The 22499-nt window shown below is 41.2% G+C and overlaps 1 protein-coding gene across 4 annotated transcripts in view; it reads right to left on the bottom strand.

Moving 5' to 3' along the window:
* DOCK3 (dedicator of cytokinesis 3) overlaps positions 1 to 22499 on the bottom strand; it is a 184611-nt gene that overhangs the window by 83930 nt on the left and 78182 nt on the right. For all 4 annotated transcript variants that reach the window (XM_066195815.1, XM_066195814.1, XM_066195818.1 and 1 more), the window contains exons 9-12: positions 22302 to 22456; positions 8708 to 8789; positions 4854 to 4914; positions 2691 to 2838 (exon numbers count right to left, since the gene is read on the bottom strand). In XM_066195815.1, coding sequence (XP_066051912.1) covers positions 2691 to 2838; positions 4854 to 4914; positions 8708 to 8789; positions 22302 to 22456 — 446 coding nt within the window. The remainder of the gene's footprint in view (positions 1 to 2690; positions 2839 to 4853; positions 4915 to 8707; positions 8790 to 22301; positions 22457 to 22499) is intronic.

The raw sequence follows: 22499 nt of genomic DNA, 5'->3' as shown, positions 1-22499 counted from the left end.
AATTTTTCTCCTGAGCCACCCATCACCTTTGAGGCTGGCTGGTTGTGCAGCAAACGCACATTTGGAATGTTTTCACCCCACAGCAGCCCCCGGTGTCGGCAGCTGGGGACAGCAATGGGATGTCAGCTCTTGTCCAGCTGGGCGAACAGCAACAATGGAATAGCAAAAGGGCAAGGCACTCAGGCATTAATGGGTAAGAACTTTAAGATCTAAGGCTGGAGAAAGAGGAAAAAAAAAAAAAGATTGAAAGAAAATAGGACAGAAAAAAAAGAAACAGAAATAGTGAATATGGGAGACAAATCCATGAAGTTTTCAGGGGACTTGTAAGATGGACACAAAGAGTAACGTTCAATGAGCAAAAAATTCCATTAAAGATAAAAATTAATACAAAATATTAAGTCAAGTTATTTCAGAAAAAAATGGACTAAGAATTTAACTTTCATCTCACTTTTAAATTATTTTGCATATGTATTAAAAAGAATAATAAAAGTAAACCTTTATGCTTTTGCATAATGAGCTTATAACTACAGCTATGGTACTCTATCCTCTTAGGGAGATTTTAACATGACTGTGGGATTAACAAAGAGGAAAAATCTCAATTGTGAGAAAAAATATTTTTCAGACATAAATCTTTAACAATAATAAGGCAAGCTGAGAAAGATTGGTGAGGTAAATTGATTTTTTCCCACCTCCCATAAGCATTCTCTTGTGGATTCAGCAGACGTCTCCATTGACAGATTGTGGATTTGTTTCAGCCTTTGTTAGGTTTTCAGTCTCCCAAATTTTTTCCAGCTTCTCCCTGTGAAAAGGCTTTTCCAGCTGCCTCATTTGCAGCAGCTGTAAGCTTTAGCCACATAGTGTATAAAAGGAATGCTTTATACTGCTCCTTGAAAAATACAAATACACCTCTCTTCTTATTCATCTTCATGATGTTTTGGAGTTGGCCTGAGGCATTTTAACAGTAATCAAAATGAGAGCAGCAGGTAAGAAAATCAGTTCAGGGCTGTTTAAGCACTCATATTCAATTTTAAACTTCCAAAGGACAAAACCCTGTCATGTCAATTGTAGCCTATGAACAGGAGAAGGCAGGTTAGCTAAAGGAATGTGCAAAGAGAAGATGCAAGAGACAAACCTGTGAAAAGTCTGTCCTGAAAGACCAAGAGCTATCAAAGCTGCAAAGGGGATGAGCTGGTGCCCCCTCAGACACACCCATGCTCCCTCCTGAATATTTCTGCTGCAGGTTTACACAGAACACTGCAAACAGCAGTAACATAAAAGAATGATGTACAAACCTTCTAACAGCCCAGGAGGGTGACAATAGCGATAAAGAATTACAAACATCTGATTACAGAGCTGAATTCAGCCAGGGGCTCTCCCTGCCCACGTGAGGAACAACTGGTGCAAATCTGCTGAGGAATTTGGGCAAAAACCGTTGGTGCTCTGGGTGCTGTGAAGGGAATCCAGATTAACAAAATGTTGCAGATTAGCAGGAAGAAAAGGGAAGCTCTGTATCCTGTGATTTTTATTTCATCACTGTACCAAGACTTTGGGTTTCTCTAAAGGGCTGGGTGACTCCACTTGCCACTGACAAGTCCACTGTTTCAACAAGTTTTTTCTGTTTTATTTTTCAGATGCAAAAGAGGCATTAAATGGGCAACAAAACAGAAATCTAATAATCAGAACGTTCCATTTCTGTAAACATTCAAAATGTTACAGTTGCAGTACATTAACACCATATCTACAAAGCCAATAGAGCTATACACCCAAACTCCACTGGTCTGAGATAAGCTGAAACTCAATGTGACAAAAGGCCAAGACTGGCCAGATTCTACTGACAGAGAGAAGAAAGGACCATTTTCTTCCCTATAATTTCACATTTTTTGCTACAATTTTCATAACTTTTGGCTAAGGAAGAATGAAAGAGCTGACTCCGAGAGACTTTTGTTTGGACTTAAGAGATTTCCAATGTATGAAGAGAGAGCCAAGAATCTTCAGTGAACAGTAAAAGACATTTTTTTCATTTCGTTTCCCTTGAAGGTCACATTTTCTGCTGCTGAATGCACTTCTCAAAGAATGACAGAGTTCTACAACCCACCAAATTTTCTTATTACTCCCAATAGTGGCCACAGACCACAAAGCAGTGTCAGCTGTGCCTCAGCCCATCTGTAAAGCAGATCCTGCCAGTATTTATCCTCACTGACAAGGGATTTAAATATTCCCTGCAGTCTCCAGACAGTTTGTCTGCGGCCTCTTTATTACAACTGTGAGACCACATTTCATAATAAGAATTTGTTAGTTCAAAGTTCAAAATCACAAATAACTGAAGACAGATTCCTGCAAAAAAAAAATGTTGATTTGTTTTGAGAATTTTGGTCACACACTGTTGACTTCAGTTGTTTTCTCCTTCTTTTCTTGGTTACCATGAGTGGTAAGGAATAGCAGATGAGGCACGAATTATTATTCCCTTCATCAGATGAAATGCAGCACATTTCTTTGGGTTTGAGCTCAGCAGATTTTAAATAATTCACATTAATAAAAGAGCAGCTTTGCAAGTCACATAGATTTGGGCAATATTCAGTAACTTCTGAAGCATTTCACACACCTGAAACGTCTGTGGATAATATTCATTAGTTTCTACGAGCTGCTGGAATAATAGAGAAGCAAAACCCTTCCCTCTAGGAGTGACTCACGTGTAAACTTTGAGCACAAAGTCCTTCTCCTCCTTGATTTCCGAGATGGACTGGAGCACATCCATGATGCTCAGCACCGCACAGCCGTAGGGGCGCCGATAGTGCAGGTGGGGGGGCCCTTTCTTGGAGTCATTGAGCAACATGCGACCTACAAGGAAGGGAATTCAAACATCAGGGATGGACACGAAGCCACATCCTGCCTGCCGTGTTCAGCACCCCTCTGGGAACTCACACTGAGGACACCTGCAGCTCCAGGCTGACACTCCTGCCTGGCCGGGGAGGAGCTGCAGTGGGTTTTCCCCCCATCCCACGTGCTGGGCTGTGCTGGTGCCCAGGGAGGTGCTGGTGACAGCCCAGGGGTGCTGAGCAGGACTCCGCAACATGCCCCTCTCCAGGAGCCTGGGGGGCACGTCTGGGAGGGGACACAGCTGACCCCCACTGGCCACGGGATGTCCCCCACCGCATGACAATAAAAGGGGCAGGAGGAAGGGGGACATTCGTCACTGCAAGGTTCGGCTCTACACAGACAGAGGCCTGGCTTCCTGGGAAATGGCTAGGCAGCAACACTGCACTGAAAGCAGAGAATGAATCTTTTGTTTTCCTTTGCTTCTGCTCGTGGCCTTTGCTTTATCAGACTGCCTTTATCTTCACCCGTGAATTTCCTTCCATCTCATTTCCCTCCCCACCCCCATCCTGCTGATGAGGAGAGTTGACAGAGAGGCTTGGAGGGCACCAGGTGTCCAACCTGGGGCCAACCCATCACAGCTTTTCACTCCTAAACTTTTCAAACCCAGAGGTCCATTTGAACCTTCATCTCCGCCAAAAACAGTCAAGGGCAAAGTGAGGAGCGTCATGTCTGGCCAGCTTTGATTTGCAGCTCCATGACACATCTTTGCATCCAGCTGGGCTGACTACAAATCATCTGTGGATGAGCCAAGAATATGGCTTGTACTCACCAGTGTGACCCACACAGCGACTCCCTGTGCTCCTTCCTTAAAGTGAACTATTTGCACAAATTCTTATTTTATTCAACTGCTTTAAGGGAATGCATTATATACTGTATATAATATGTAATATTATATATTGGTTGTTTATCATGTTTGGATGGATCCTTCTTGGAGCACAGGAAGGAGAATTCTGAGGTACAAAGCTGCTCTCTAATTAACTTCCTATTATTGAGGAAGTTTTTAAATTGAGCAAATGATGCCAAGGCCAGAAAAATCACTGTGATAATCAAAGTGAACTTGTAACATTACACATAATAATTTGTGCAGCCCTTGCATCAAGGTTAATTCAGCATCTTCCTACAAGATTCATTTTCTACAAGCTTTTCTACAAGCCTCAAGTGATAACAGAGCAATTCTGACACGTAAGCTCTTATGACGTGGGAAGTCAGACAATGAAACCCTGACCTCTCTGACACATTTGTGTCTCTGAAGGCACATTGCCATTCCTTGGACAAGACACAAAGCTCTGTTTAGAGCTGCTGTATCTCAGAAAAGGTGTCTGTGGCTGGTAATGAGTGTGAGCAGTGACTGGGCTGGCAACAGGCTTAAAAATCCTTTCCTTGCAGACACTGCCTGGCCATTATTCAGTCACCTGAAAATCTGAAACACATGAATGGCACTGCATTACTCATTTGTTTACAGTAATACAGCTGAGGAAACTGTCTCCGCTGCTCCTGCTACATGCTGTTAACAATTTAGGCCTAATATTTAAAATAAATTATACTTAACACAGGTAAAATATGTACTTGCACCACAGACTCCTACAGCAGCAAACAAATCTTGATACATATTTGTCCAACGGCCTCTGATTTACTCAAGACATGCTGGTGTCCACCCCATGTGACCCCCATCACCAGTAAAAAGATCTCATTTGAAATTTCTAAACATTAAACAAGAAGTCCTTTTAGTTTGTCCCTCTCCTGTAGATGTGGCTTTTCATCAAAACATTCTGTTTCAGACTCAGAAAAACAAAATCACCGTTAAACAGTCATCAGTAACTTTCTAACACTTAGCTCCATATGGTCTGAATGTCAAACAGTCTATGACTGAGTTTTTTAAATGTATAAATCATTATAAAGTCAGCTAATTAGAACATACATTTAAAAGTGAGAGCTCTGTTTATTACATAAATTTCAAGCACTAAATCATACTGTACCTATTCGGATTACATGGGCAACTATGTACAAATCCCTCTTCATGTCCTTGCTGCTGAGATCCTGAAAGATTGGTAAAAAAAGAGAGACATTCCAACATAAGTGCCTGCAACAATAAATGTGGATGAAAACTCTGAAATCCCACGTTACAGAAAAGCAGGTCAGGACTTTTAAAAATGAGCTTCAAGAAAAACCAAACAATAGGAAAAGGAGAACCTACAGAAGAACAAAAGGAAAGTTGAAGACAAATAAACGTTATTGACTCTGAGAAAAAATTAAAGAAATAAATTTAAGAAAACACACATAGGACACTTCTCAATAATTCATGACTGCAGCATTTTGCATTCACATGTCAGAAGCCACCTTAATTACAATTTCCTTGGTGTGTTGCAGTTTTCATTGATAACTTCATAAACAAACAGCAACTTCTGAGAAATTCCTCCTGTTTTTGTTTGGTTTTTTTTTTTTTTTTTAGCTACAGGAAACGTCTAAGAAGCATCTCTTCCTAAAAACTCAGTTTTCCCTATGCCACTCACCTCCCTGACAAGACTTGAAACAGATACTCTGTACTGGGAGAATATTCATCCCTGTTTTAGACTAATGCAAAAAGGCTCCTTGTGCTCTGCTGGAAAGCTGCTGCTTCTTTCTCTACTAAGTGCAGTCATCTCACTGTCAGGTACTACTTACACAAAAATTAACTGGAACAGTCTCTGATTCAGATAAAATCTCGTGGTTTTCTTTCAAAAGCTCCTCAATACCCTCTGTAAAATGAAATAATGCTATTTTTACATGGAGAGGGGAGGAAATTTAAACTGTGGACATCTGAGATCTGTTATTCCTAATCTGAACCAATTTAGAATTAAGACCTGCATTTTGCTGAGAGGTAAACCATGAACCTTAAATCACACGGGGAATTTCTTTCCCATGTGCCTTGAGAACCCAAAGCTCAACCAGTGAGACTATGATGGCAATGCAACTCCAGATTATGGTGCCACACAGCACAGTAAAAGTGGCACAGTGACTCACAGCTAGGCATAAAGGGAATTTATCCTAAGGAGAAGTTTCAATCCCTTCCCAATTATGTTATATTGCTAAATTACAGCAGGCAAGTAAGAAATTCCTGGCTGTACCTCTTTGCTCTCTAAAAGCAGCTCTGTATTTCCCACGGCAGCATATGCAGGGAGCTGCACAGCCACTGTTTGGGATGCTGCTAACCAGCAGATCTGTCTCTCCAGAGCCAAAAAATGAAGCTACATAAACCATCCTTAGCATTTCCTCTCAGGCTCAATTCTGCTGCTGCACCAAGAAGGGAACACACTTTCTAGGCTTTCTCCATCACCCAATATACCGAGGTAACATATGGGAGCCTTTATCTTGCATGTCTTGGAGACATGAAGTTCCACACTAAAAGGGTTTTGACATAGTTTTAATCTCAGTAATGCCTGACAAGACATTTCAAAAAGCAAAAAAAAACCTTGGAGGTAATACTTCATGCTTTAAGAGCAATAGATTCCTGAAAATATCTGTGCTTTGACAGGGGGAATTTTATTATACCATTAGATTACCAGTTCTAATTAACAGCAATTTAAAGAATTATTTTTTCAAAGGGCAGCTGTCAAAACATCAGAAAACAGCAAGGCACGAACATATTGATGGGTTCACACTTTAGTCGCTTTTCCAATTTCACAAATACACTGTGTCACAGGCAAAAGACAAAAAATGTGGTCCCAGATGGCCTTGCATTTCAGTTTGTACAGCACAGGCTTTTTGCAAGGCAAGAAATTCTTACTATGACATGGACAAAACAACCAAAAGCCCCAACCCCTGTGAGGAATCATTTTCAGATAATTCCTCTGCAGAGAAACCATGTACATCTCCCAGGACCAGGAGAGGAGCAACTACATTTACTGGTTATTCTTAGGACTGCATGCACAGAGTGGGTATTTCCCACACCCTTCTGAGCTTCCTAAACGATACTGACTGATATGCAACATAATTTCATCATAATTCTAACTGAATGGCTTTTTTAGAAAACCACCCCTAAATTTGCCCACCTGAACTGGGTATGGAAGAGAGTTACTCTATAATAGTGGTTAGTTCTTTACAATGCTGGTTTCTAGAAAGGTCTGCTTGTGTGTTAAACAAACCTAATCACCATCACAACCACCCCCAAACCACTGGAATCAAGGGTACCTGTCTGCCACTAATTAGTTATTTCATTCAGATGCCAACCTCATAGGTCACAGAGAACAAGCTATTTAACAAAAATAACAACCTTATACAGTGTAGTTCCATTTTAATTCAGACCTAGGAACATTTCTAACGTGTGCACAGGCTGAGGTTTGCTTGAGTGAGCTTTGATCTCCACAGCAAGCAGTTTCTCACCTTTGCTATGATATGACAGCAGACGTAAAACCAAAGCTCGGGTAATTTTCATATCTTACATGAGGAGACATCTGAACCCTTAGAAGTAACAGAGATAGCAGGAAAAAACAGGGATCCCTTGAATTATCTAAGATATGGGCTGCTTGCCTTGGGGAAAGAGGAGAGTTTTAGGAGGATACTGCGGTGTGCTGAGGGAGGGCAAGGAAATAAATAAATAGATTTAAAGTCAAGATGAACACAAGCTTGGGAGCTGACCTGAAAATCACAGAATTATCTTATCTTAAAAGCATTTCATAATTAAGAAATTATGATAAGATACAACCATTGCAGAAAAAACGGTTTTTTAAAAAAGCAAATATTTATTGCTCTTTTACACACACACTTTGGAAAGTTCTTTGAACATACTGATGAAAAATACTGTTTTAGAAGTGTGTGATTTTTTGCACTGATTTTTCCAATTATAATTCCTGTTACGTAGGGTATACGTTCATTATAGTCCTTGTTATGTAGGGTACACATTCTGTAGCAGATGAGTGAGAGAGTCTGAGCACCTCCACCAGCCAGTGATGGAGTTGGAGCACCCTGGAGAGCTGAGACTGCAGGACCTTTGGTACTTTTGCACAGTGATAGGAAAGGCAGCCCAGGAGGTATCTGTGATCAGGACTGGGGCTGCCATGGCAAATGTCTGCAACCCCAGGGCTGGCCCTGCTCAGAATATGCAGCAGGTCTCACCTGGAACTATCTAATGGCCCTGGAGGTAATTTATTACTGTTATTTAAAGGGTGTAAGAGCTGGTTTGCAGATCACCAGAGCAGAAGTGTTTCACACTGTGCACCACGCTGAGAGAAACGGGACACTTGTTCCACGACCCCAGGTTGTGTAGCATGGGTGAGGGTGGGGAAGTTGGAGGATTACCACACTTGGGATCTGAGATTCCTTACAGTTATTCTGTGAGGAGTTGTTAAGTTTCAGTGCCTCTAAATGTTCATATCCTTTCTGAGAAGAAGTAGCAGATAAAATGATGGTCTGACACTTGATTCTAAGGGAATTTTAAACACAACTTAAGGCCAGCGCAGAAGGGATTTCTGACAAGGGCATGTAGGGACAGGGATAACACTTGTCAGATTTTCGTTCACAAAAAAAGTGCCTTGTTTTATGTTCAGGCCATCACAGCTTTTTCCTATGCACTGCTACCTAAGAGCACAGCACATCCAATGAAAATGGATGGAATTCAAAATTTCACACTATCTGCAGGAACAAATGCAAGTACTTCGGAATATTCACTTAGCCATAAAAATAATTTAGAAGTACATTCACTTTCTATGTTAACATTTACTCAAAACCATAACAAAGCTTAGAAACTAATTCTGTTCTACTGATTATATTGGAGAGGAAGAACTGAGTTTCCTTTCCCTCAGGAAACCTCCAAGCCCACTCCTGTGAGGGGAAAAGAAAGGGAACAGACACGTACTGTGAAAAGCGCACACATTCGATCGATCTTCTCTGGATTCCTGGGCCCTCCGTTCTTGTTTAACCTCACCATGAACCTCTCACTGAAAAACAAACAATGGTAAAAAAACAATCAGCTTTTCCTGCACATACTTGAGCAGAAAAATACAGGTACATTTGGGTTTTACTAAAAAAAAGATGCAGCGGTCGCTATAATTCCAATGTCTATAAAACAGTATTCACTGGTCCATACAAAATCACACGGAGTAGTTATAATTTTAATTAATTTGCTACCAATGCTTATAACCTCAGAGACAGCTGCAATGCCACAAAGAAATCCGAAAAAAAAAGATATTTGATGATCATTTTGAGATATCACTAAGTCAAGAACATTTTACCAGATGCTTCAACGATGTTGTAAAATCCACCCTTTCAGTAAGAAATTTGTGATGTGCTAAGTGGAGAGCAGGACAATACTAGAACTTCACAGTATTATACTGACAGTCACATTACAACATTCCATCTTCATAGCCACCTCTATCTACCTAATATATAAATCAATGTTATATATTGTATTTTAAATTTCCAGTAAGATGTAGTTTTGAACTTTCAAAACCGCGGTTTTTTTAGGGTTTTTAAAATTATCACTGCAGCTCTAATGAGCATTTCATTTTCCTACAGGAGCTGAATGCAATACTGTGTGCCACAAAATCCTGTGCAGACTGTCCCTTGGACAATGGCAGGGAAAGAGCTGACAAGTCTTTGAGCTGAGCTGTCTGCATGGATTTCATTCATTAACAAAAGCCGTGTTGCTTAGTGTGCTTTTAAAGCATCCAAAAAGGGATATTCTGGAGACTCATTTGATGGTCTCTTGGCAAGGCTGTCCTCCATTAATAAGTGGGAATCTTTTAAAATTTGCAATTCATCTTTTCCTTGTTAAAGTCATGGAGAAAATCTGGTTCCTGCTCCAATTCCTGTGCTTTTCAAGAAGTGAAGCAGGCACCACCTCTCTCACCTGCCTATGGATCACCACTCCCTTATTCCAGCACCTCTGCAGTAACAACCTTTACATTCCTTCCTTTAAGTTCCAGTCCTCCCTTGAGTGCCTTCGAGCTTGTGTGAATAAATAATTAAAGGAACTTTGAGTCAATGGCAGCACTTGAGAACTGTGGAACAGGAAGAGGAATTTGGCCAAAGGAGATCCACAGACAGGAGGCAGAGAGTGACAGGGCAGCAGTGCCAAGAAGCCACCGCAAAGGACCGAGCCAGCTCCAGTTCTCCCTCTTTTCTTGCACATCACTTCTCCTAAACCTGTGGGGTTTTTTCTCACCTCCAGCATTCCTCTAATCCTTGATATTACAACTGATCAAGAGGAGTTGACTATTATTCTGCTATTCTGTTATTATTCTACTAAGGTCTCACTGGTGCTGACACCCTCAGGATCCCTGGAATGGTCCCTGGAATGGGACTGGAACCTTTTTACACTGGTGACCCACATTATGAACTAGTAATTCAGCCGCTTCCCATTTTACAACTGCAAATTTATTTCTATGTCAGAGCAAATCTGGAAGAATAACCCTGTTTCCAATGACCTGAAAATCCACTGCCTTCATCTATCACTGCAGGTCTGTTTTTAGACAAAAATACACACATTTAGGGTCAAGAAACTTAATGGGAATTCAGTATCTTAATTTCTTCTTCTAAGAGCTACGTCTCTGGAAAATTTGAGTCTCCAGTGTGTCTTTTCCTCAAGCTTTTCTTCTGCCCAAGGACAAGAGCATGCACAGAATCTAGGCAACATTAAGTCCAGTTTAGTAAGACTGAAACATCATATGTGAATAAACTCCATGTGAAAATTAATTAAACCCCCAGTAGTAGTTTTAACTGCCAAATGAGTGGTGGAAATGAAGCATGGGAGGTACTGAGAAGCAATCTGACTGCTTGATCCTACTGCTGTCCAAAACAGCAAAAAAAAGCCACTAAATACCCACAACCAAAACCAACAACCCAATAAAAGTTTTCAGCAATTTTGAATATGCACCAAAATCAGTTCTTTTGCAGAAAATTTGAGATAAGTGCATCAAAACAGAGAAAAAAATTATCATTTTACCCTGCTGAGCTCAGACCTAAGACATGCCACATCAGAAGCAGTATCTTAAACAAAAGCTTATTTATTCCTCTTGCTCCTATATGCTGTAAGTAAGCGCCAATTACTCTAATTACAGCATCTCCTCCTGTGCTAATTCACATCATAGTGAAACCACCTCTTGTGCAGCACTAAGCCAGGGTTTACAATCACTCTCATGACTAATAATTGCTACAGCTACTCAAATATAGGAACCACTCTTCTGACAAGCAAAGTCAAACAGCTTCTTGTTCATTCACTTGAAAAGGAGGAAAAATGAAAGGAGTTTAGTGTCTCCCTTCTTGGCTTCCCCAAAGTGACTAAAAAGCAGGACCATACTGAACTCTGCAGAAAGGAAGGAAGCCATCAATGGTTTGGGATGTTACATTTTCAGTATGAAAAAGGGGACAAACAGGGAGGAAATTTACTGTTGGGTGCGCAGGAGCGGCGCTGTGCCCACAGCGAGCTTTTGTTGTCGAGATTTGTTTGTGATGTTCTTCACACGATGTGTGAAGATGACAACAAAAAGAAAGGGCTGGCAAAGAGCTTGGGCTGGACTGGTGAGCCCCTTGTATTCCTTCCTGGGCACATTTCATTACTGGGGGGGGTGTTTCAAGGCAAACATCCTGACTAGGCATCAGTTTGGGAATGTAGGCACAGCATTAATAAATGCATAATGCCAAAGCTGTGGAGGTCTGCAGAGAGGCTGCAGATCAATTTTCTGTTTGAATTGGAGGCAGGTGATAAAAAGAACATGGACTAAAAAAAATTAATACTTTAACTAAGTATAGGAGATTGGTTTTCTGAAGCAGGGACAGCAGCACATTAGGGCTTCATTCTCCTTAGGCAGAAACCTCACATCTTATACCCTTCCCTTGCCTTAAATAATGGTCCAGCAGCTATTTCTCCCAGAAACAAAACCTCTTCACCCTCTCCATTCCAATGTGCCACTGAAAGGGAAAAAGTATAAATGCTCCCTAATTTTTCTTATTTTCCTCAGTGCTTCTTATTTCCAGAGGAAACTGGGGGAACGCTGAAAACCCCCAATATTATGAAAAATACCTCAGTCCTTTTTCAAAAGCTGTATTTAATTGGGTTTTCAGAATTTAGTGTGAGCCAACCCCTTTCTAAGAACACAGGTTATTTTAAAAATATGTATTGGTCCATGACACATGTACAAGTGCACAGGAAAGGGGGTAATGCGGTGGTGGAAAAGATCACATAACAACTTGGTGTCTCCCTAGGTTTCTGACACTTTCAGTATCATGTAAAACCTTACCTGCATGCAAAATACCAACTCAGAAACAAAAATCTAAAAATGCTGGCACAGAAGCCAGAAGTTTGCAGGAATAAGCTACAAACACTTGCCTAGACAGGACAGTTCATCTCCTTTCAGTCCTACTGGTTAAAAAATAAATCATGAGCATGATACTATTTCATTTCCCCCCACCTCTGTCCCTGAAAAATTTCTAGTCTCTTCTTTAAAGAATGTTAACATACCTGGGAATAATTCCAGAGTAACATTGGAGCTGACATATGAGTGCCATAAACATTTGAAGATGCTCCTGTAAAAGCACCGTATTTTGTCCCAGATAAATCTCAAGAGCCAGCTCCACACAGGCCATCCAGGAGAGAGTCTGGGATGAGCTGGTCGCTCTATGGCAACTAAACCTTGCCAACATTTCTCTTCAAAGTATCCCAGTCTTGCAATGCAAGACCACATTTTGGGCAGTTTACTTCATCAGAGCAATCAAACGTTGCATTCTTCCTGCCCCTGTGTACACAAGCTCTACAAGGACAATATGTTGACCAGATGAATGGAATTATGTTAGGAATTACTGGTATAGGATCAAAGCATTTTCTTAAAGCTGCAAAAAAAGAAGCTTGTTTCAAAACAGAAATTAAGTTAGGAGAGAAAACACCATGAAAAAGCTCCCTGGGGCTTGGTGTGGGAAGGGGAGAGAAAATTGAACTACAGTCTCAAAACCTTACAGTTTGGACAAGCTAATGTTTGCATGGCTTAACTTGAGAAGCTGTTCCTGTATCAAAGAAGTAGTACACTGACCCAGCAGAGCAGAAGTTCTAAAGCCCCAGGGCAGCAGCATTAGCCAGTTTTCCAGAAAGCAATTACTGCTCCCCACCATCCTATTAGGAGGCTGAGGGAAAACTGGGCTCTACTATCCAGGCTTTCCATTTGTGCTGCACCCTGCAATACAGTTAATGATAACCACATGAGGCTTCTCATATTTGCTCGCACAGCTTCACACAAGAAAAAAAAATAGACTTTTATTTTCATTCCATTGGCATTTGTAAATTTGTCCAAATCTCTCGAGTTTGTCAGCTGCAAGAACATTACCACAGTCAGTGATTGAAACGGTCGCATCAGGACAGCACTGCAGCCTGATGCTTTTGAGAACACCCTGCAGGAACTTTCTAAAAAGGAAAAAAGCCTCACTTCAGGCCTTCTGAATTTCATTTCATGAGCACGGTCTCATGTTCGTGAAGAAAGCACACACCTATATTGACATTTTAATAATTCCCCATTGTGAAAAATAATGGGTTTTACTCTTGAAAGATGATTTAAGCAGTAGGAGCATCCTCTGAAAAAGCTTTTCAAGCTTATTTTCTGTTCAGCATTATTATCTTTCAGAGTTGCTAATTTTTGCTCATCCTCTTGGAAAAAAATCTAGGTCCTTACAGCTGCTGTAAGAGTGACCTAATAACAAAATCTCCCAGAGCTCCACAGAACAAGTCTCCATTCTCAGTGTGAGTGCCACAGGAAGTCAGATCGTATGTACAGAAAGAACCCGTGTCTGTGAAGAACTCAATTCCCACTTCCAGTGTAAACCAAGAGCATCTCCCAGATCCCAGCAGTGTTTGAGCAACCCATCACCGACAGCGGTCACTGCCGGGCCCCAGAGACAGGAGCTCAACTTTCAGTTTGCTCAATGCCTCAACAGTGACTCATGGACTATTTAAAAATCTTCAGTGTGTTTGGTTTTTCCCCTTTTCTTTTGTTGAGGGGAGGCAGGAGAGTTCTTTCCCGAGCTGTCTTATCCAGCAGCTCTGCAATAACCCCGCTGTCACAAACAACTGAGGCACAGTACACTGCTTTGGTTTATGGAGTGTATTTTATAAAGACATCTTAGAGAAAAGAACACCAAATCTGTGAGGGAAATGAAACTGGCCCTGAGAAAACGGCTCCAAGCAACACAGTTTGCTTCCCAGCAAATTCAGGCTTAATGCTCATGAATTATTAAATTACCACATCGGTGAGAAGCCCCGGGGGAGGATTACAGAGCTTACAGTAAGACTGTTACTGCAAACACTGGGTTTCCATGGAAACAGAAAATAATGAAAATAACTACCTGCCATTTCTCTTGCCACATTCAAGGGAAAACCACCACAATGTTAAAGTGTTATTGAGGTTTGCAGGGGAAAGGGAGCTAAGCACCAATTACATTCTCCTTGACTTCTCGTGACTCTACAGCACTCAAACATTTGACACCATCATGAGGATTTTTCTGCTATTTCCGTCATGAAAGGTACATATTTTTGTTCCTGAAAGGAGTTCTGACAATTAAAAAAGGCTTCTATTAAAAAAAAAAATAAAGAAAAAAAAAAGAGAAAGAGAGACTTCAGTCATCTAGTGTGATTCCACAGTGCTGGTGATTTTAACTAATGGAAGGCAAGGCAGAGTGACCCTGCCCGGTGGCAGGTGAGGGAAGCTTTGCAGGGAAGACTTCTAATTTTGGATTTACCTGTATTTTGTAGAATAAGGATTTTATCACCAGCTGTACCCTGGGAGAAGCTAATGGTTCTGAGGTCCGATACAGCAGCTGTCACATTTTATTCTTGCTCCACAAGAGCTTCGCACATGACAATTTCTGTCAGGAATACAGAACTGGCTTCTGAGGAGGAATTCTGCCACAGAAAGAGCTCAAGCGTAACGAGAGGATTCCATACACTAGACCTTCCTACAGACAGAAAATGACTTGGAAGTGTTTTCTCTGAGCTCGCTTAGACATTCAAACAACACAGATTTCCCTGCTGCCCCTCAACTGAGCAGACTTTCTTCCAGCTGTGTGTGTTCACGACATTGTCATTCCTCCCAAGCAGGAAAAGGGAAGAAGTTCCAATGCCTACAGCTCATTGACTTCTCCCTATTAACAACTTAAAAAAATCAAAATAACCCTGCAGAAAACTCTACATCCCTGCCTATTTGTATGTCATATTTGATCTCCAACCCAAAAAGCCCCCACTTGTGGGGGAAGGAGGATGGTGGTGGTGAGAGATAGAAAATAAGGAGGATATTTGTAAAAGCTCCTGCTTTGGAATAGTTACCTATTAATAATTCCATAAGAACTATGAAAGATAGTCATTTTATAGAAAAGAATTAACATCTCTAATAACACCACTTACTTCTCTTACAGCAACGTCCATATACAAATCCAGATAGTAGCAGCTTCTTTTGTATACACTATTAACAAGAAAGGATAAATAGGAAATCCAAGCAAATGCAGATTCCAGAGAGACATCCCAGGAATGAAAATCAGCTGAAGCAACCAATAGAGAAAATGAAAATGCATCACTTGTCCTGTGTCTTTTTCTAAAGATCTATCCACCAAAAAACCTTATAAAATACTCCACAGGTTTTGTTCTCAGTGATGACAAAACTTGTGTTTTTCACAAGTTCTATACTCTAGCAGAAAGGCTCTTTGTTCCAGCACGTGTGCAGCAGACTTCAGAGACACACAGATTTTCCATGGTCACTGCAGTGACCAGGACAAGGCCATTGCTGTGGGGAGCAATATTCCTCAATGTTTGCTGAGGTTTTGAGGAAGTTCATCTTGAGCACAATGAAAAAGTCCTACTGCTACCATTACTATTGCTATGAATTATCTATTGCAGAAAACTCAGAAAAATACTTTCCCTTGAGATACTAAAGCCACATCAAACTAAAGCACAGGAGGAGCTGATGGAGGATTAGCTATCCTAACAGTTCAGATTGCTAAAAGACAGGTAAAAATTGAAAGATGGGGGTTTTTTCATGACTAAGCAGAAGAAGGAACTCATTAGTTGGTAAGGTTAATCCCCGAGAAAATTTTCTGAATATTAAAGAAAAAAATCCAGAGTGATACAAAGTTATTTTTTCCCAGCAGACAAATCATTATACTGACAGTGAATGAGATAACTTTTCTATTTTAAAATAGTTCTGCTATTAAAAATATAACAAAAGGAAAATTTAGTGCATATTGCACAATAAAAGTAAAATATAATTGCCTGCTTCCTTACATAGCAACTGGCAATAAAGGAGCATGATAATATTTTAAAGCAATTAACGGGGGATAAATGCCCACACATTGTCCCAGCACTCCCAGAGCCATCACTTGAGAGAGAAACAGTACAGGAAAAGGATCTTCAGGTCAGTCCCATATCATGGAAGAGAATGCAGTCAGACTGGTTTGACACAGTTTTTCCTGCAGATCCTTCCACATTAATTAACAATTTCTCTTTCAGCTATTCAACTTCAACCGTATTTATCTACCCAGTGACGCTTCTTTCATTTTTCTGACCTTATTAATGCCAGTCTTACTTTTTTTTATTTCACCTGCTCCCCTCTCTGCACTGCCAGCTGCCAAACCTCCCTCTGCCCAAGCAGAGTCTGGTGCCTAGAACATGTCCAAGGTCTACAGCCCTGGCTTGGGCAGGTAGGGCTGCTCTGTACAGGTGTTCCTGCATCAAGGATGGTGATCCTGCACATCACAGCTTTGAGAGGGCTCAAACCCCTTCCCAGACAGGACTTGTGGGAAATTTGCCATTGCATTTCACAAGTTGGCTCCGTGTTTGAAATGGAAGCTCCTGAGAGTGGTAACTGTCTGCATTAGCAAGTGCCACAGGAAAATTATTCAAGATGGCATGTGTAATGGCAATGTAATTTTAGCTACCCTGTTCCTGTTAACATTTTTTAGAAGCTGATATACATTCCTATTGACAGTTTAAAAGTAAAAAAAAACCCCATGACTAAATGATGATGAGAACCATGGAGCTAATGGCCATCATCAAATACAAACAGACATGAGGGATTCCTGTCAAATTTGTCAAGGTAACCTTCAGCAGCTTGGTACAGATTTGTATTCTGACGTCTGAATTGGGAATACTGTGTCTCAAAAACTCCTACTATAGAAAGAGTGAAAATCAAATCCCCTACAAATTCATCATTTCTAAATCCAGGGTTTCCAAAAGGTGCATTTCATTCTGCTCCACCTAAACACTGGCACAAACATTTTCTTTTTATAGCCTCCCCCTGCCACTCAAGTGCTGTACTGCGACTTTCTACAGGACCAGGTTGTACAAGTGAGTAGCAACTTGAGAAAACACCTAACACTCACACACTGGTTAAACCAAACCCAGTGTGGTCATGCCCCAGAAGTTTACTTGTTTACAAGGACACATTTAAATTGATAATGATGTCCTCTAATATTTTTACACCTTTAGTACCTTGAACTGCTTACACATTTGCCTGCTGATTTTTATCACAGAAAATGATTTGGTTGGAAAGTGTCCCAAGATCCGGAGGTGAGTTACAAATGGGAAACCATTATCTCCATTACCTGTGCAGGTACCACCACACCCCACTGCAGAGCAGTACGAACAGCCAAACACTGCCCCTGAACATTTTTTGACTCAGCCTTGAAAAACAGGGGCAGATGATTTTATGTCAGATGACTTTCAAGCAGCTGAATCCAACTATCCTGCTGTAGACCCAGAGCGTTTTTTCAGTCCATAATTATGTTTCCAAACCATGTTTCTCTCCCGAGAACTGCTTTGTCAATGGTGCTAAATCCTTAACACAAGACTTGGGACAGACTGTACTGCTCACATTCTCCCCATCATCCACCCACAGACTGAGAACATTTCCACAAAAAACATCTTTCCGTATCACCTATTAGCAAGAGCTTTAAAGAGCAAGCCTATGTTTTTTTCTCATTTTGGCTACTGCTTTTAAATTTGAACACTGAAATGGATGTTTCCCAATCAAACTCCTGGCCTGTGTTGCAGCGGTTGCAATCCTGTCTCGCCCCAAAGACGTGGCAGATATTTAAAACAGACACTGCAGAGAACACCCGGCCTCTCAACAAAAGGTTTGAATGCTCTCTGTAGGAGAAATGCCCACATGGACTTCCTCAGTCACTCCCATCACCACCACCACGGGCTCTCAGCACAGCTCCCAAACCCCCAGTCACGAGGAGGTCATTGCTATAACGGGAATGGCAAAGGCTCAGTAAGTAGGAGGAAGCAAGCGGAGGGGTTACCAGCAGAAATATGCACAACACCATTTTCCATGCATAATTACTGCTTAGGCCCCTAGATCTTCAAATTCAATCATATCAGAGTTTCTCTTTTGTTTTGTTCACTCTCCATAATTAAGGATATTTCTAGATGACAAGAAAAATTTAAATGCCAGTGGTGTGTAAAATAGGGTAACTGGCTGAAGATGCAGGCAGAGAGAAAAACATGCACATGTTTAAACATAAACTTCATAAAGAAAAAATAAGATGGAAATTTATTTATCCTTTTCCATACTCAAAAGGCTGAGAAAAGTGGGATGATTCAACCTGGAAAAGAGAAGGCTTCAGAGTAACCTAGTTGCCCCTTCTAGAACTTGAAGGGAGACTACAGGAAAGATGGAGAGAGACTCTTTACAAGAGCTGGAGTGAGAGGACAAGGGGGAATGGCTTCACACAGAGTGGGTTTAGACGAGACAGCAGGAATAAATTCTCCCCTGTGGGTGCCCAGAGCAGCTGTGGCTGCCCCTGGGAGTGCCCAAGGCCAGGCTGCATGGGGCTTGGAGCACCCTGGGATGGTGGAAGGTGTCCCTGCCCACGGTGGGGGGTGGAATAAGATGGCCTTTAAGATCCCTTCCAAGCCAAACCATTCTGGGATTTTATGACAGTTAGTGGACTTACCAAGCTTACTTTCAGAACAAAAACCCCTGCTATCATACTTCTGATTGTGTAATTTTTTAAGTTCTGCATAATGCCATGCATTTCCCAGAAAAAAAAAAAAAGAGTTATTACATAGCCATCTAAACCTCACTGATTTACTGAATTTAGTTTAATTTCACCCATCAAAATCATGCTGAAATGTCAAAAAATGTAAATATATCTCTTATTTGTTGCATCTTTCTAGCACAGATAACACTCTGCATCCCTTTGTCTACCACTTTCCAGCTCCTTTAGAGCAGTTTCATCCAGCCTGTATCTCTTCATTGTATCAAGTTTAATACTTCTGGTGAGGCAGGAGATGCGCTCCCATATAACCAAACAAAATTAGTTGGCTCTGATATGATTCGTGCTTGACAAATCTATGTTGACTTTTACTTACCATCTTGTTAGCTTCTTAGTACTAACAAGTAGTTTATTTGTTCCACAACTTCTTGTGGTCAGATTTGCAGCTGACCTTCTTAGGGAGATTGAGGCAAAACTGCCATTAAATACTCCAGCTATCTTGGAAACATCTGCTCATGGCTTAAAGTCCCCTCTAATCTGTTCAGTTATTTCAAGGTTTTTTTGCTGGCAAAGCATTATAGAATTATTCTTTCGTTGTTGTTGTTCTTGATGCCCTTTGCTAGTTGTGTTTTTTCTACAAGTTTCTGTCTATTCCCATCCCTGTTTGTGCAATTTCATTTCTCCTTTATTTATACTGCCTTCCCGACTCCATTTCACCACAGAACATGATCCAGACTTCGTGTTGTTCCTATATATTTAATCTTTCCTTCACACTGAAACAATTTGCTTTTATGCTCTTCAACAGCATCATTCAGAAACAGACAACTCTCAAATGTCTTTTCTCCATACCAGTTTACCTATCTCTGATCCTTACTGACACCTTCCTTACTGAGTTTATCATCTTTACAGTAACATTTTCTTTGCTGCCTTTTTGATATTGCTCTCAACTCCATCATTCCATGATCACTCATCCCAAGGTATGTCTCACAAAGGGGTAAAATCATTGGCTATAATCCAAACTGCATCAATTATCACATCATTTTGCAGTAACTTCCACTTAGCAAACAAACTGAGGTGTTAAAGATGAGTCACAAAGTTGCTAGACTAGTGGCTTTTGTATGCAAGAAAAAAAGAAGTCCCAAATACTTAAAAACAGACAAATAAACTTTAATCCCTTTTATCTGTGCCTTCAAGTTCTATTTACTTACAAGTGTTGTCTCTTATATTTCTGACAGACTAAAAATGAATTTTTCCTTGTGTTTACCTCTAGGTCTGACCCCCCTGATGGCAGTGTTGTTACTCCTGCTGCCCATAGCTCCCCACTGTCATCCTTTGTCTGCTCCACCTTTGCTGACAACCATTAAACACAGGAACATTTTTGTATTCAGAACCTGGGAACCATTCAAATGGTATTTCAGCTGCTGCTCCAACCTCCTGATTGCTGATCCACACCTGGTGCATGCTGTTACTTCAGCCCTCGAAAAACATTGGAACTTTGAGCAATTCTTCACTTAACCTCCCTGGGAAATAACTCTTGGCACCAGCAGGTTCAGGGAGGTTTGTAATCTAGCACATGTCCAAGGCAGTAATGCTGAAAGACACTCAGCCTCCAGCGTGAGCTGCTTGAGTAAGAAATTTATCAACCTCCAAACCATTTCAGAAGTCAATTTTTCCCTTTCATTTAGAGTGCAGTGTGCAGAAGCCTTGCTTGGGTTTTTTACCTTAATGTACTATTTCCCGAGAGGAAAGAAAATGTCTTAAAGTCGATATAAAAACATCATTCTAAATCTGTAGCAATGTGTTTGTCTATTTTCTGGTTTCTTCTCCAAAAAAGAGCACAGCCTCATTACACATTTCTTCCCCAGCACTCTTAGGGATGTCAGAAAATGTAAAAATTATGCTGTTTTCACTACAGCAGACCACTGATGCTTAATGCAAGGAGCTAAGTAATAACAACTGTTTGCAGAAAAATGCATTACTACATATATTTAAATTTGCCTGAACCACTGTTTGAGCTTTTTCTCATTATAACTATAATTTCTTTTTTTTTTTTTAATCACTGGAAAAACCCTTAAGGCTGTCCACTCAGTGTCTACATACAAACTGCCCCCCAAAACAATTCATCTCCTTTCAAAGCAATTTCTGCTGGCAATGGCACCTATCCACCTGTCCCCTTCTCTTCCTGGAAGCTCTTCTCATCTAAATTATTTAATATTTTACTGCTTTGCAGTAGGAACTAGTTGGGTGTTTTTTTGGTTTTGTTTTCCATTTTCACCTTCCCCTCTTAACAGCTATTTTCTGGTCATTCTCTCAAGAGAGGAATCACAGGCACATCCTAAACTACATTAACTGGAGTGTCCAAAGAGCTGCAAAGATGGGAAGGGTCTGGAGGGGAAGCCTTTAGAGGAGCAGCTGAGGGCCCTCAGTTTGTTCAGCCTAGAGGAGACTGAGGGGAGACCTCACTGGGGCCTTCAGCATCCTCCCAAGGGACAGGGGAGGGGACCAATCTCTCTTCTCTGCGCCCAGGGACAGCAAGGAAGGGCTGGAGCTGTGTCAGGGGAGGTTTAAGCTGGATATGAGGGAATCCCATCAAGTCATCAGAGCTTCCTAATACAGACCAATTTTTAGTGGGATGTACTCTGAAGAGATACAAAACTGTTCTCACCTACTCTGAGCTTTCTTCCGAAGAGAGGAAAGAACAATCTGTGGCTCTTCCCTCACTTGGAAACAAATCTAAATCTAACTGCTGAAAAGTAGGAGAGTTTTGACTATGGCAGCAAGTGACTGTCAGGACAGGCTTTCTCCAAAACTGAGAACACCAAACAAACACGGCCAGATCAGACCAAGCTGCATTTGCTAAACTTCCAAGACACAAAATAAATGCTGCAATGCTCTTCTACATACTCTGATGTTTCCAAAACACACGTTTGTAAGAGGAAAGGCAAGCCCATCTCATGTTTGCTAACACTGGTACCACTTAGTTCAGTACACTGAGAGCACCGACATAGGGATGAATGTTAAGAGTTTATGTTGAGAGCATTACAGTGATGAGAAAAAGCTATTTTGTGACAGGCCTGGAAGGCAAGGAGTGGAGGAGAGCTAGAGAGGCACACAGCAGTCCCTTCTCAAACCAGCCCCACAGCCTGGCCCTGTCATTATTTGTGCTTCTTAACCAACAGCCCTAAAGAGGAAGCCAGGAGACACCAAGACCTTCAGTAATGTCTGGAGGCAAAATCAGAAAACAAAAAAATTCAACCATTCTGTGCCTTTAATGCTTCGCTAAATTTTGTATGCAAAGACCAGTACTTGTGATATTCCCACATAAGGATTGCAGGGCCAGCAGCTCATGGCTTACCAGCTCTGTCCTTCCAGCTGGGCCACAAGAACACACCATGTGTTTACCTCCAAAATATTTGATATATTTGCTCTGCTCAAAACTCTTTTCTTAGGAAACTTTTTAGCTATTTGACACGTCCTACCTGATCTGTTTGCCTTCCCGGACATCGTACAATGAAAAAAAGACATCTGTGTCCTCTCCAATGGTGTTGTAGGTGAAGCTCTTCAGGCTGAGAAAGAAGTGATGAGGCACCGGCATCCGACAGGCTTCCCCGTGCCGCTGACGGATCGTGTCCACCTGATTCAAACCAGGGAGAACCATTGGCACTTCTACATATTCT

Source organism: Chamaea fasciata, unplaced genomic scaffold (assembly GCF_029207755.1).
Source record: "Chamaea fasciata isolate MVZ Bird 193981 ecotype frontalis unplaced genomic scaffold, bChaFas1.0.hap1 SCAF_13, whole genome shotgun sequence".
NCBI classification, from domain to species: Eukaryota; Metazoa; Chordata; class Aves; order Passeriformes; family Sylviidae; genus Chamaea; species Chamaea fasciata.
Note: the sequence above shows the minus strand (reverse complement) of the source record. Positions and strands in the feature narration are given on the sequence as shown.